At 41.0% G+C, this 15,117-nt stretch overlaps 1 protein-coding gene across 1 annotated transcript in view; it reads left to right on the forward strand.

The window, feature by feature from the left end:
• Jmy (junction mediating and regulatory protein, p53 cofactor) overlaps positions 1 to 15,117 on the forward strand; it is a 72,566-nt gene that overhangs the window by 38,325 nt on the left and 19,124 nt on the right. The window contains exons 5-7 of the mRNA XM_059276373.1: positions 9,630 to 9,795; positions 10,182 to 10,369; positions 10,912 to 10,998. Of these exons, the coding sequence (XP_059132356.1) occupies positions 9,630 to 9,795; positions 10,182 to 10,369; positions 10,912 to 10,998 (441 nt within the window). The remainder of the gene's footprint in view (positions 1 to 9,629; positions 9,796 to 10,181; positions 10,370 to 10,911; positions 10,999 to 15,117) is intronic.

Below are 15,117 nucleotides of genomic sequence, written 5' to 3' on the forward strand. Positions count from 1 at the left end.
CAGAGCTTTGACAGTTGGCATGGAGAGGAGAGGTAAGAAGCAAATTTGGAAAATTTGTTTGTATGTGCTCTGCCAAGAGTCAGATGTTATCCTCAAAGCAGCATGTCTCCATTGTAAGGAAAACATGATCAGATTTGTTAGGTATGAACAGTTGCTCTGGGTAATTGTAAGGATGTATTTTAGGGGGATCTTTCTATTGAGAACTCGACTTCACAAACTTGATTTCAGTGTCTTAGTAGAAACCAAGGTATGAACCAAAAATGAACATACAACTCAGTCTCTCTCTCTCTCTCTCTCTCTCCTCCTCCCTCCCTCCCCTCCCTCCCTCCCCCCCCCTCTCATAATTTTGTACAGTAATGGATGAAGACTATATTGAAAGCAATGTGGAGTTAGGAAAACATAAAAGCTACACTTAATGTTCTTGCAGTCTGAGCATTTGGCGAAGGTTAGATCCAAGTTTGCACACATTCATTTTGAATAGGTTGGTAAGAATGGCAAAATGTATGTGTTTATTGGTCTGGGTATAGTGAGCCAGGCAAAGGTGACTGAATTTATATTAGTTATTTTAAAGTACTTATACTTCAAGAATTATATAAAATGGAATTATTTGATTCATTTTTAGATTTGTGTTGATTTTTTTAAAACTATTTTATATATAGCAATATAGTTTACACTAAATAATACTTGGAGTAGAATGATTTAAACAGTGAAAAAAAGGGACATTTCAGGTTACCCCCCCTCCCCAGTTTTTCTTTTTTCTTTTCTTTTGTGAGTGTGTCATTGTGACAAGTGTGTTCAGACTAGTCACGTCAGTCCTCACTGCTCTATTAGTAGAATTGCTGGAATGCAAAGATGGTTCTTGCTGCTTCTACAGAGACAGTTGAAATCATGTCTACCATAGGAAAGGAGAGCTGCAAAGGAGTCAAAACTAGGAAAAGAAAATAGGATTCTCTGTGTAGCCCTGACTGTCCTGGAATTCACCCTGTAGACCAGGCTGGCCTCCCACTCAGAGATCCACCTGTCTTTGGCTTCTGAGTTCTGGGATTAAAGATGTTTGCCACCACTGCCCAGACATAGAAAAGAGTTTTCTCATTATCTCATAATATCCTCTCTTTATCTCCTTTCTTAATTCTCCACCCACACTTAAACCAGTGTTCATAGGTGTATGTATACATCTACAAAGCCATGGATATTTAAAAGCCATTTTATTAGGGAGTGTAGCTCAGTGGTGGAACTCTTGCATAGAATGCATACAATGCTTAACACTAAAATAATAATGAAAACTTAAAAAAAGCCACTTGGATAGTCACGTAACATAGAATAATCTAGCCATCACTAGCTACAGTATTTACAGAGAACTGCATAATAAACAAAGCAATAATAAAATCTGAGTCATAATACATTCATTTCCAGTCATATTTTTTGTCCCCACTGGCAGTGTATGATTGTTAGAATTTGGAAAACAATGGGTATTTACTTTTAAGAAGTGTCTCTTGAAATATTTAGCTTTTTTTCTAATGATCTTTTTTTTCTTTTTTTTTTAAGGAATCTTTTTTTTTCTTTTTAAAGAATTCTGTTTATTTTCTGGATTCTGATCTGTTACCCAATATAGAGCTGCTTTTCTACCATTGTCTTGGTTACTAACTGTGGAGCCAGGTGTGGTGGAGCATACTCTTCCTAGTCCTAGCATTTTCAAGGTAGAGACAGGAAGGTTGAGTTCAGTCCATCCTCAGCTACGTAACAAGTATAGCCAGACTGGGATATGTGAGAGATCCTATCTCCACACCCTCATACCTCATGTATTTGTCAGGCTGTTGCCTACTTTTAATAGTACAGACTAATTTTTTAAATCTTGGCCGGGCGGTGGTGGCGCACGCCTTTAATCCCAGCACTCGGGAGGCAGAGCCAGGCGGATCTCTGTGAGTTCGAGGCCAGCCTGGACTACCAAGTGAGTCCCAGGAAAGGCGCAAAGCTACACAGAGAAACCCTGTCTCGAAAAACCAAAAAAAAAAAAAAATAAAAAAAATAAATAAATCTTACGTATATGAATGTTTTGCCTGTATGAGTGTATATATATCATACAGACACTTGGTGCCCCTGGAGGTCAGAAGAAGAAGGCATCTGACTCCCTGGAATTGCTGTTATAGATGGCTGTCTACCATGTGGGTGCTGGGAACTACATCAGCTCCTCTCTTAACTGCAGAGCCATCTGTGTGTGTGTGTGTGTGTGTGTGTGTGTGTGTGTGTGTGTGTGTGTGTGTGTTAGAAGGTAAAATTGGACCTTATCTGAGACAGTTGTACTTTGTATTCAATCTCAGAAGGGTTTCAGCGCCGGCCCATGTTCCCCTGAGGCATTTCTACTGCAGTTTCCCTTTATTGAGCCTGCTCCTCCTTGTTACTGGCTGTCTGGATCTCTTTTCAAATCCCAGCCTCTGTATTGCCTATGAAGTAGACTTTGCCTTCCTCTCGTTGCTTAGTGTTGGCATGATCTGACACTGACCTGCTGTGGCAAAGACCCCTCCCTGACTCTGACATTGGAAAGTACAGACGGCTTCTTTAAAATAGGCCTCCAGTGATAGAGGAAGGGGGAGAGGCTAAACCAGAGCTCTGGAGTTGGAGTCTCTGTGGTTATTTTCTAGGCCACATCCTTGGTTATAGTAGTCTGCTTTAAAGTCTTGCATAATGTTTCTGAATTCTTCAAAGGATTTTTTAAAATTACAGTTAGTCATTCTTGCCAGGTTTATGCTTGTTGTATAAATAATATAGGTATTGTGTTTTATATATATTTAACTGTGATGATGTACTGTGTCAGTTTTAATAGCCTTAATTTAAGGTGTCTGCATTACTCATGAGAAACAGAACACATGTAAAATATTAAGCTCATCCCAAACAAATGCTTTGCCCCTGCAGGCTTCTGTTGGTAACACAGTCTACTGCATGCTTTAGAGTAAGGGAGGCATGTGTTTGTGTGTTTGCTTGTTTGTTGAGACAAGGTCTTACTTTAGCCCTGGAATTTGCCTTGCAGAACAGGTTGGCTTCCTGAGTGCAGAGTTTTGTTCTTAAAAATGTCAGTACTGTGTTTTAAACTGGGAAGTGACAAGAAGGGAAAGGACCAAGTGATCCAGTTCTAAAGCTCTCGTGTTGCCTGAGGAAAATACTGAAGTAGCAGGAAAGTACCTGTTGGAAAATAAAATTACTGTTAATCATAAACAAGTCATTATGTTTATTTACTCGGGTTATTTTAAAGACAAACTTCTTAATACAAAATTAAATCATAAGATTAGATGTTGTTATTTGGCTTTTTTACTCTTGGGGCCCACCACTCAGCTCCCAAATCACACACGGAGGCTTAATTATAAATGCCCAGCCTTAGCTTGGATTGTTTCTTGCCAGCTTTCCTTAACTTAAATTATCCCATGTACCTTTTGCCTCTCGCCTTTTCCCATTCTCTTACTTCTGTAAATCTTATTCTTATTCCGTGGCTGGCTGTGTAGCTGGGTGGCTGGGTGGCTGGCCCTAGAGTCCTCCTCCTTCCTTCCAGATCTCTCCTATTATATAGTCTCTCTTTCTGCTACCCCTGCCCATCCTTTCTCCTGCCTTGCTATTGGCCGTTCAGCTCTTTATTAGACCATCAGATGTTTTAGACATCCACAGTAACACAGCTTCACAGAGTTAAACAAAAGTAACACACCTTAAAAATAATATTCTACAACAATTAAAATTATGAATTAATAGGAGTATTTTTCACAAGATTAGTGATGAACTTGAAATAAATTTTCCAAATTAGCAGATATTACTAATCTCTTAAGCAGTACTCTGTTTGGCATTTGAATTTTATTCACGTTAAGATTGTGGTGGTTTGACTGAGAAATATATGAATGCTTAGTCATCAGGGAGTGGTGCTACTTGAGAAGGATTAGGAGGAGGGGCCTTGTTGGAGTAGGTGTGGCCTTTTGGAAGAAGTGAGCCAGTGGGGGTGGGCTTTGAGGTGTTAAAGCCCAAGCCAGGCCCAGTGGCTCTCTTCCTGCTGCCTGTGGATCCAGATATAGAACTGTGAGTCACTTCTCCATGTCTGCTTGCATGCTGCCACACTCCCCACCGTGATGGACTAACCCTGAAACTGTAAGCCAGCTCCAATTCAGTGCTTTCTGGTATGAGAGTTGCTGTGGTCAGTGTCTCTTCACAGCAGCAGAACAGTGACTAAGGGAGAGCTTAAACACTGTTTCTCTCAGTTTGACTTTAGTTTGTGATTAGGTTATGCCAATTCTGATGCCAACTAATTTATTTATTTTGGCTTTTTTTCCTAAAAGCATGTAGGTAAATTATAATTAAGTTTATATTTACTTATTTCAGTTTTACTTTAATACATGGACTATCGAACATTATTGTATGTGTGTAATTAAAATCTCAATATATTGTCCATCAGAACATCCTGCAATGAAAGAATCACATTTTTACTTAAATTAAAAAAAAAAAAAATCACTTGTAGCTAGTAGCGGCCATGCTGAACAGAACAGCTCTGTGGGTCTCAGTTCTGCAAGCTTACTCCTTCTCTATAAATTGGCAATGTCTGTCTCTGGGTGTTATGATCCCATGAGTTGGTATATGTGAAATATTTAGCATAATACCCGGCATAGGAGGAGAACACATGTTAAACTCTGATTCTGATAGGCACTTTGTGTAATATTCTGTATGAAAAGGACTACAAAGAGAAGGAGCTTAGATGTGGGCACAGCCCAAGCTGTAGGTGGGAAATTGAGGTCCGTCCTTAGGCAAGGAGGCCAGATTTGTAACGTTTTTCCTTCCTTTAGTCCTGGGGATCAAACCCAGGGTCTCTTATATGCTTAGTACTCTAGCACTAAGCCTTTTTTGAAGCATCTATACTTTTAGAAAATACACACAGAACCAAGGAAGGAGGAGAAAGGGTACCTCCTAAACATAAGGAACAAAACAAACACCTAAGAACCTGAACCAATAGTAACTCATAAACAGTGGAGAAAAGTTTCCACCTAACTTACCACCAAACAGACTTGTAATGTTTATACCATAGCTCATTCATATCTAGAGTAACAATGTACTGTTACCATCCTGACACAGATCTCAATCTTTTCTCTTCTCAGTTCAAAAGCATACACTTAAGTTATAGCATTCCCTTTCCACAATAAACATACAAAATGCGGAGCCATACTTTGATGGTTACAACAGAGTGGGAAAAGTCAATTACTTTTATATTAATTTTTGTTTGTTTGTTTTTTTGAGACAGGGTTTCTCTGTGTAGCTTTGTGCCTTTCCTGGATCTCGCTCTGTACACCAGGCTAGCCTCGAATTCACAAAGATCCGCCTGGCTCTGCCTCCCGAGTGCTGGGATTAAAGGTGTGCGCCACGACCGCCCAGCCTCATTTATTTATTTTTATACATAGAGTATTTCTTATTTCTTTTTTTTTCTTATTTATGTTATTTAAACTTCAAAAACATTCCTAAAAGCATTGAGGATGTGTTCCATCCTTGAGGAATTCTAGGTGTGTCAGAATTTTAGAAGGTGATACTCAGAGCAGCTCCCTTCCAGAGAGATGTTGATTTCATGGTGATGAAACATGGTTACATTAAATGGAAAGATAAGAACTACACGTGGTTTAACATTAAATGAGATTATTCTGCTACAGATATATTCAGAGATTAGGTTTGCCGTCAAAGACGCGGAATGGAATTATCAGTTCTGCAGGGTTTGTGGAGTGTGAAGTCACAGACACCCCTGCCTACTTGTACTGGCCCCCGCTGTGCAGTGTAGGTGGCAGAGTCTGTGTTTTACACAGGAGCTTCTCAGAGCCTCAGTTTTCATGTTCTTTTACTACCATTTCCGTATCCGGGGCTAGCCCTAATTGAGAGCTTGTCCTTTTGGGTCTGTACTTACTGTTGATCACTTAATGGCATCATTTATTAAATTGTTTATAAAATTTATTACAAGATTTGACCAGACTTAATTCATTTAGTTATGTTTAGTTTTTGGAGACAGGGTCTTGCTGTCCACTGCTGATTGTTCTGAAATGTAATTGTGTAGACCAGGCTGGCCTCAAACTCCAGAGATCTGCCCGCCTCTGCTTCCTTCTGCATGTGCCGCCATGCCTGGCTGGAGTTGTTTTTAAATGAGTATCACTACATATTTAGACCCAAACCTAACCATTTCTTTTTCTGTCTTACTAAATGGCTTTGACATTAGGCAGTTTGAAAAGCATTCTAGGACTGGAGAGATGGCTCAGAGGTTAAGAGCACTAACTGCTTTTCCAGAGGTCCTGAGTTCAATTCCCAGCAACCACATGGTGGCTCACGTCCATCTGTAATGAGATCTGGTGCCCTCTTCTGGCTTGCAGGGATATGTGCAGACAGAACAATGTATGCATAATAAATCTTTAAAAAATGCATTCTAGTCACTGGGTAATCTGTGTAAATATCTAGATTATAACTCAAAATCTTTTATATATAATATGTATATATAATATATTTGTATTATTTTACATCTCAGGCTGCAGTTTCCCCTCTCTCCTTTCTCCCAGTCCCTCCCTCCACCTCCCTCTGTCCCTACTCCCCAGTCCTCTCCTCTTCCATCCTATCCAGGAAACTCCCATGGATATCAACAAAGCATGGCATATCAAGTTACAGTAAGATTAAGCACCTCCTCATGCATTAAGGCTGGGCAAGGTGACCCAATATGAGGAGTAGGGTCCCAAAAGCCAGTAAAAGAGTCGGAGACAGCCCTTGTTCCCACTGTTAGGAGTCCCACAAGAGACCAAGCTACACAACTGTAACATATATGCAGAGTGCCTAGGTCAGCCCCAGGCAGACTTCCTGGCTGTCAGTTCAGTCTCTGTGAACCAAGGTTAGTTGATTCTATGAGTTTTGTTGTATCCTTGACCCCTCTGGCTCCTACAATCCTTTCTCCTCCTCTTCTGCAGGATTCCCTAAGCTCCACCTAGGTGGGTCTGCACCTGTTCCATCAGTTACTGGATGAAGCCTCTTTGATGATAATTGGGCTAGGCATCAGTCTTGTCACAGGAGATGGCCAGTTCAGGCACCTTCTCCACTCTTGCTAGGAGTCTTAGCTGGGGTCATCCTTGTAAATTCCTGGGAATTACCTGACCCCAAAATGCACACCCCTCCAGTAGTCTCTTTGAATATTTTCTCCCTTGCACTGTCTCCCCACCCACACACACACTTGACTGCCCATATTCCCATCCCCACCTGCCCTCAGGCCACTAACTGAATCTCCATTTCCCCTTTCCAGGGAGATCCAGGTGTTCCCTCCATGAACCCTCCTTGTTACCTAGTCTCACTGGGTCTGTGTAATTGTAGTATAGTTATCCTTTATTTTACAGCTAATATCCACTTATGAGTGATTACATGCCATGTTTGTCTTTCTCAATCTGAGTTACCTCACTCAGGATGATTTTTTTTCTAGTTCCATCCATTTGCCTTCATATTTCCTGGTGTCCTTGTTTTGTTTTTTTTTTTTTTTTTTTTGTTTTTGTCTTTGTTTTAACAGCTGAGTAATACTCCAATGTGTAAATATACCACATTTTCTTTATCCATTCTTCAGTTGAGGGACATCTAGGTTGTTTATAGGTTCTGGCTATTATGAATAAAGCTGCTGTGAACATAGTTGAGCAGATGTCCTTGTGGTATGATTGAACATCCTTTGGGTATATGCCCAAGAGTGGTATAGCTGGGTCTGGTTGATTTTCAGTTCTCTGAGAAACCGCCACACTGACTTCCAAAGTGGCTGTACAAGATTGCACTTGCACCAGCAATGAGGAGTGTTCCCCTTACTCCATATCCTCTCTAGCATGAGCTGTCACTTGTGTTTTTGATCTTAGCCATTCTGACAGGTGTAAGGTGGAATCTCAGAGTCGTTTTGATTTGCAGATGGCTAAGGATGTTGCACATCTCCTTAAGTGTTTCTCAGCCAGCAAAATCTAAAATCTTGTTTAAAACATCTTTTTGTGCTCTCATGTGTCCATTACCTTCAAGACAAAGGGGATCATTCAATAGTAATATGAACCCCCCCCCCCCCATCTTTCTGCCATAGGCTTTCCTAGAGCAGTGGTCAGATAACTCCCTTATGAACTGGGGACCCAAGTGATGTCAGCCTCACCCCTGTGGCCTTTGGTAGTCACTTCTGCAAAGTCTCTTGAAGCCAGGGGCCACCTCTCCAGTGCTACCAGGAACTCCAGGGCACATTGATGTCTATGCAGTAGGCCTCCTGGCACAACTAAAGACAACCTTAAAGGAGCCACAACAGTCATACTATATTCTGGAAGAAATATTCTCAGAAGAGTGCTTACAGTCTGACACTGTAAGCCTGGTGTTTTCTATCTCAGGAGCTCCTGAAAAAGCTGCATCTGTTGGAAGTGGTAGTGTTGGGAAGCAATTCTGAATCCTCCTTTCTCTGTAGTTGATTACCTCAAATATGATGAAGGACAAATCCCTCCCTCTTCAGGGCTAGCCACACAAGCCTCATACAAGACAACTACCACTTCAAAACCTATCCCGAGAAATTTCGGTATTCCTACTTAGGCCCAGTCTAGGGCCCTGATTTCAGTTCTGCTAAAGATAACAGGCTTTGGTACCAAAAGTAACTGTCATGCATAGATTGCAAGGACTTTTCACATCTGAAGCAGTTCTCTGAGACTGATCTACTTAACATGTGCTGTGACTGAGAAACAAAGGGGAGCCCAGCTGTGTGGAGTAATTGACTTTTCCCACTCCGTTGTAACCATCGAAACAGGACTCTGCATTTTGTATGTTTATTGTGGAAAGGGAATGCTATAACTTAGTGTATGCTTTTGAACTGAGAAGAGATTGAGATGTATGTCAGGATGGTAATAGTACATTGTTACTCTAGATATGAATGAGCTGTGGTATAAACATTACAAGTCTGCTTGGTGGTAAGTTAGGTGGAAACTTTTCTTCACTGTTTATGAGTTACTATTGGTTCAGGTTCTTAGGTGTTTGTTTTGTTCCTTATGTTTAGGAGGTACCCTTTCTCCTCCTTCCTTGGTTCTGTGTGTATTTTCTAAAAGTATAGAATCCCCCCCACCCCCTGCGCGCAACCTCTTGTGATAGTGGAAGTGAACCTAGATAGTAGACATAGGCAGACTTTCATAGCTGAGCTGTCCTGGCTGCTGTTACTTTTTTATTTTGAGATAAATGTCTCAGTAAGTTGTCCAGACTGACCTTGAACAAACTCTTTTGCAGACTGGCCTTGAGTTAATGTAACATCTTCAACTCCCATAGCTCAAGTCTCTGCTACTAGGCCTGTGCTGTCTCTTGAAGTTAGCCTCAGACTCCTGGCCTTAAGTGGTCTTCTGCACTATCAGTGCCAAACCCAGCTTAGAAGTGTGTGGTGTATGTCTCCCCCCTCCCCTGCCCTCCAGGGTTTCTCTGTGTAGTTCTGGCTGTCCTAGAACTCACTCTGTATATCTGGGATTAAAGGTATGTACCACCACTGCCTGGCACTCATTTCTTCCTTAAAGAAGTTGCTTTGGGGACTTACCTTATTGGATTAGTATTAATATCTAGTTGACTTTTTTTCTTGTCTCCACCAATTAATAGTAGTGTTATTATTTTCACTGCAGATGCAAAGTTTACAGGGCGGTACAGAAGCTATAGCTCAGTTGGATCAGCTTGAAGCTGATTATTATGATCTGCAGCTTCAGTTGTACGAAGTACAGTTTGAAATCTTGAAGTGTGAAGAATTACTTTTGACTGCACAACTGGAGAGCATCAAAAGACTTATATCAGGTATGGTGTGGATTGAACCACAGTCTCCACGAAAGGTAGAGTATGTGGAGAAAGTATACATGGACCCAACTGTGTTTCTCCTAAGACTTAAAAAATAGTCTAAACATAAATGCCTGAAGGAGTCCGTGAACTCAGCTCGGGCTGCATGTTGGTTTGGAGTATTTTTGTAGCATGCCTTCTTTGTTAAAGGATGCTTCATCTGGAATCAGAATTTTTGCAGGTTTGTGTGGGTGGAGTGTGGAAGAGTGAGGTCTGTATTTATTGAACACTTACTGTGTACCAGACACTGCTAGAAATGTTGCATAATTTAGTCGGAGGTCTATTTCCTCACCTTTTAATCACTGTTGAATAAAGAAGCTCATTCCTAACCATGCCTTCTGTGACAGAAAAGAGAGATGAAGTGGTATACTACGACACTTACGAAAGCATGGAGGCCATGCTGGAGAAGGAGGAGATGGTGGCATCTGTGTCCGCACAGAGAGAAGAGCTGCAGAAGCTGCAGCAGAGGGCACGGCAGCTGGAAGCGAGAAGGGGGCGTGTCTCAGCCAAGAAAGCCTACCTCAGAAACAAAAAGGTATGGAAGCTTGTTTCATTCATTACTTCACCCTTGGTCCATGTCTGACAATTCAGACTGTAATAGGATCATCATTGCCTCCATTTTTAAAACTAAGTAGCCATTACCTATTGTCAGCTTCTTACATCAAACATTTCTGTTTCTCCTAGAAGGTTGTCCTTTTCCATGTGTTCTAACAGCCAGTGTTGGCGGGGTTCCACTTATTCTGCAGGTGACTCACTACAGGATGTGGCTAGGATCCCCTGCAGTGCATTCAAAGGAAAGCTGAAGTGTCCTCACTGATGGTGTCAGTGTCCTTAGCCTTACGTAGTGAGCTTGGGATGTTAAGAGAGTGGACTGAGGCACTGCTGTTTGGGCTAGACAGGTCTTAACGGCCAGTTCTGACCCTCCAGAGATGTAGAGATGGGTTTAGGGGTCTGTGGTGAAGGAAGGAGGAGCTAGTCCTCGTTAGCTCTGTGCCCCTGAGTAAAACAAGTCAGATAAACTTGGCTGTGGTCTTTCTAAGTCTCGCTTTAATTAAAACACATTTTATATTTTTCTAGGAAATTTGTATTGCAAAACACAATGAAAAATTCCAACAGCGTTTTCAGAGTGAAGAGGAATATAGAACCCATCACACAATACAACTAGTAAGTCAGGACTCCTGGAGACTTGGAACAAAATCTTACATGTGTCCGAAAAGGGGTAAAAAATCCAGAGTATGTGTCCCTAGATGTTAGTGACTCTGAATGTGTATGTTTGAATGAATGAGTGAATGAGATCTATTTTAGGAGAAAATGAATGCTAAGTCCAAGAGTTGCTGTGTGTCACCTAGCTTAACCCCTAGCCTTCTGTTACCACTAAGGTCATACATGTGTTACAGTTAGCAGCAAGTCAGTGTTGGCATACGATTGATTGCTCTCCAGAGTTATTGATTACGTTGAGTTCTTTCCTGGTGGTGTGAGGTCTACTCCTGTTCTCAGGTGTAAAACGACAGGAGTCTGTGACTGAGAATCAAGCAGGTTAGTTTTACTGCCCTATGTATATTTGGAATATACACAGTGTAGCATATTCAGGTTGACTTATTTCACTTAATAATGCAGATTTAAGGCTTTGATTGTTGGACAGTGGGGTAAGATTAAATGTGCTAGTCTGCACTTACCTCAGCAATAAATGAGAGCTCTGTATTGTCACCCTCTCCGGCTTTTGCTGTTCTCAGAGTGATAGCTGTCCTGATGGGTATAGTAGTATCTTAACGGTTTTAGTTCATATTCCTTCCTAAAGGACATGGTGCTGAGCATGGTTTTTATATGCTCATCTGCCACATAATGTATTTTCTTAGTAAAGTACTTGTTCACATTCCTTGCTCAGGTTTTTTATCTATTTTTTGGGGGGTTGTTTGTTTTGATAGGATCTCACGTAGAACATGACCTTTAGCTCCTGTGTAGCTGAACCTCCTCCCCCCACCTCCCAGATTACAGTTGTACCCCACCTCCCAGATTACAGTTGTACCCCACCTCCCAGATTACAGTTGTACCCCACCTCCCAGATTACAGTTGTACCCCACCTCCCAGATTACAGTTGTACCCCACCTCCCAGATTACAGTTGTACCCCACCTCCCAGATTACAGTTGTACCCCACCTCCCAGATTACAGTTGTACCCCACCTCCCAGATTACAGTTGTACCCCACCTCCCTGGCTTTTGTTGTTCACTTTGAATGAGCTTTTCTTTTCTCATTGTTGAGTTTGAAGAGTCCTTTATCAGGTGTCTTCTGCTTATTCTCTCATTCTCTAACCAGTGTCCTTTCCAGAGCTTTTGCTTTGAGCAATATCCAGCTTACTAGTTGTTGTTTTTCATAGCATGGTGTCTCTTTACTTTAAATACTGTAGGGTTGTATGCTTTGCATTTTACAGTTAGGTCTATGAGCTGTTTGAGTTAAAATTGCCTGGCCTGTCTAAGGTCGGTGTCCCCATCACCTTGGGCACATCCGTGTCCACTTTCTTCAGCGCCATTTGTTTAACAAACTGTGTTCCACTGCATTCCTTTGCCCTTTAGGCAAAGGTCAAGAGATTTTGTCTCCATGGCTCTGGAGACTGTTTTATTAACCTAGGTCTTTTAACCTCTAAATCAATGAGAAGAAGGAATCAACTTTTTATTGAATTTTACTGTATACATACAAGGATTATTTAACTTTCAGAGTTTTATAGTTTTCTTCATTTAAATCTTGTAATATGGCAGATTTTGTCTTTGTGGGGATTAGTATTATTTCATATTTAATTTCAAATTCTAGTCGGTAGACTAGGAATTGTTTATGTATAGCATCTCTGCTGTAATGGTCCACCATTATTTTATGCTGACTTTCTTTTCTGCTTTCTACATACATTTCTACATGGCTTTATTTCTTGCCAATGTGTATTACTTTATTTTCCCTTCTTACGGCATTAGCTTAGGATTTCCATTATGACGTAAGGAAAGATGGATGAGGAGGAACACACTTCCTCTTAACTTCCAGTTAGCAGACAGCTCCGGCTGTTTATCCAGTGTGTTGTCACGTTTGCCGTGTTCCGGATGTGCCCTGCCCTGCGCTCCTAGGTTGCGGAGAGTAACTAGTTTATTTTATGTGAGCTACATTAGGAATCTCCTTCCTTCCCAGTATTGCACCGCATCACACCTGCATACACTGGAGTGGGTTCTCCAGGGTTTGATATAGCTATCTTTAGTCAACACTAGAAGCTTATACCTAATTGAATATGAAAATGCTAGTATGGCATTTCTTTCTATTTGCTTATTGTAAAGCTTCTCTTCTTTCTTTGGCATCACACACAACATCAGTGGACTTGACTTCATTTCTGGTTCTTTGAGCTAATTTGGCACAGTTGAGCTAAAGCTGCCCCTTATTATCATAATTACAGGGGGATCAGTCACTTATCCTTAAACTATATGACTCTTTCTCTTAGAAGCCAGAAATAGCAAATTAATTAGGACCCTTTGTTTTTCTTCTCTCTGTCTGTGGGTTAGAATGTGCTGTGTGTCTGGTTAGGTAAGGGATCAGATGGGGAATGAGGGTGCCCCTGCTCTTTCCTACCTGGATTACTAGCTTGACTACTGACATTCTACTCTTAATTTGTTCTTTTTATGTGACTAATCTGGTTTCCGATAAAAATGCCAGTTTTTTGGTGGATGAAGTAATTTATTTGTTCCTCAAAGAAGTTTATGAGGACAAAAAGGTCAAATAAAGAAGTCAAAATCTACAGGAATATCAGAGATAAATGTTATCTTCAAATTTGGCCCAACATCAGCATTAGATAGCCTACCTGATGAGACAGGAAAACAGTAACAAAGTAAATCCATTCTAAAACATTTATACAGGAAAACAGTAACAAAGTAAGTCCATTCTAAAACATTTATAGCTCAGGGAAATGAGAACTGGCTTCAGGCATGTCCATTCTGAATTATCTTTAAAGAAATTCACACTCGGGAGACAGGGGAGACAGGAGACAGGAAGACCGGGGAGACAGGAAGACTGGGGAGACAGGGAGACAGGAAGATCGGGGAGACAGGAAGACGGGGGAGACAGGGAGACAGGAAGACCAGGGAGACGGGGGAGACGGGGGAGACAGGAAGATAGACAGGAGGACAGGGGAGATATCAGCACCCCTCCCCCATCTCATAATGCTCTAAGTTTACATTTTTATATTGGACCTTATTTAGAGCTGTCCTTGGCTGTTTGCAGCTGCATGTGGCTCATAGCCTCAGGTTGTGCACGCCCAGAGCCTTCGATTACAAGTGATTATTGTTTCTCAAAGCTTGATTTGAAGCTCAAGTTATCTTTATTGGGATTTCTTGGGTTGTATATTGTTTAAAATATAACTCATAATTAATTTTATTGTTTTAAGAGTTTTTCATAGAAACCATGCAAAATAAACATGCAGGTCTAAGGTAGTTTAACATCTAATATTAACTTAAAAAATGAACTAAAGAAAGCACAAAGTTTACTTGCTGACTGTTAATACCCCTGAACAAATGGTAAACAAGAAAACTGTGGTTAAAAAACAAGTTATTTTTTTCCATTAAAAATATCCCTCACAGATATGATGGTGAACAACTATAGTTGTAGCACTTGACAGACAAGGGCAGGATGATCACTTGAACAACTGAGGCCAGCAGGGGCTACATACATAGAAGACTGTTTCCTTCCTTCCTTCCTTCCTTTCTTCCTTCCTTCCTTCCTTCCTTTTTTTTTTTTCCTCTTTCACAACTCAGATTTTATTGGTTGAGGAGCAGAGTACACAGACATTTCAATTCTAAAAACATGTACCCAAACTCTAAGAGTCATACAATGTGTTCACGTACCCAAAAGAGCCATGTGTTGTTTCTCTTTGAACTTATTCCAGTGATGTTCCATCCTAAGCTTGGCAAGTTTTCCCTAAGACCTCACATAACAATCAAATGCTCACAATCATTAATTCACTGGCTCACAGTTTTATGCCACATACAGTACATATTCAAAATTTCAATCTTTCACAGCACATTATCACAATTGACAGGAAAATGGACTGCCATGACCAGAGACAGTTCTGACAGGGCAAGGACCGAGGAGTGGTTTTTTTAGGAAACAGTTCTACTAGAAACACGAAACCAGATATAACTGAAAATATTCCAGACACAAATGCACGACCAAGACTCCAAATTACCATTCAGTATGCTTTGTGTTGTAGGATATAAAGCTAGCCCCCTCTACGGAATGTTATGGTGACCCCCGAGACA

Source organism: Peromyscus eremicus, chromosome 11, assembly GCF_949786415.1.
Source record: "Peromyscus eremicus chromosome 11, PerEre_H2_v1, whole genome shotgun sequence".
In the NCBI taxonomy this organism is placed as follows: domain Eukaryota; kingdom Metazoa; phylum Chordata; class Mammalia; order Rodentia; family Cricetidae; genus Peromyscus; species Peromyscus eremicus.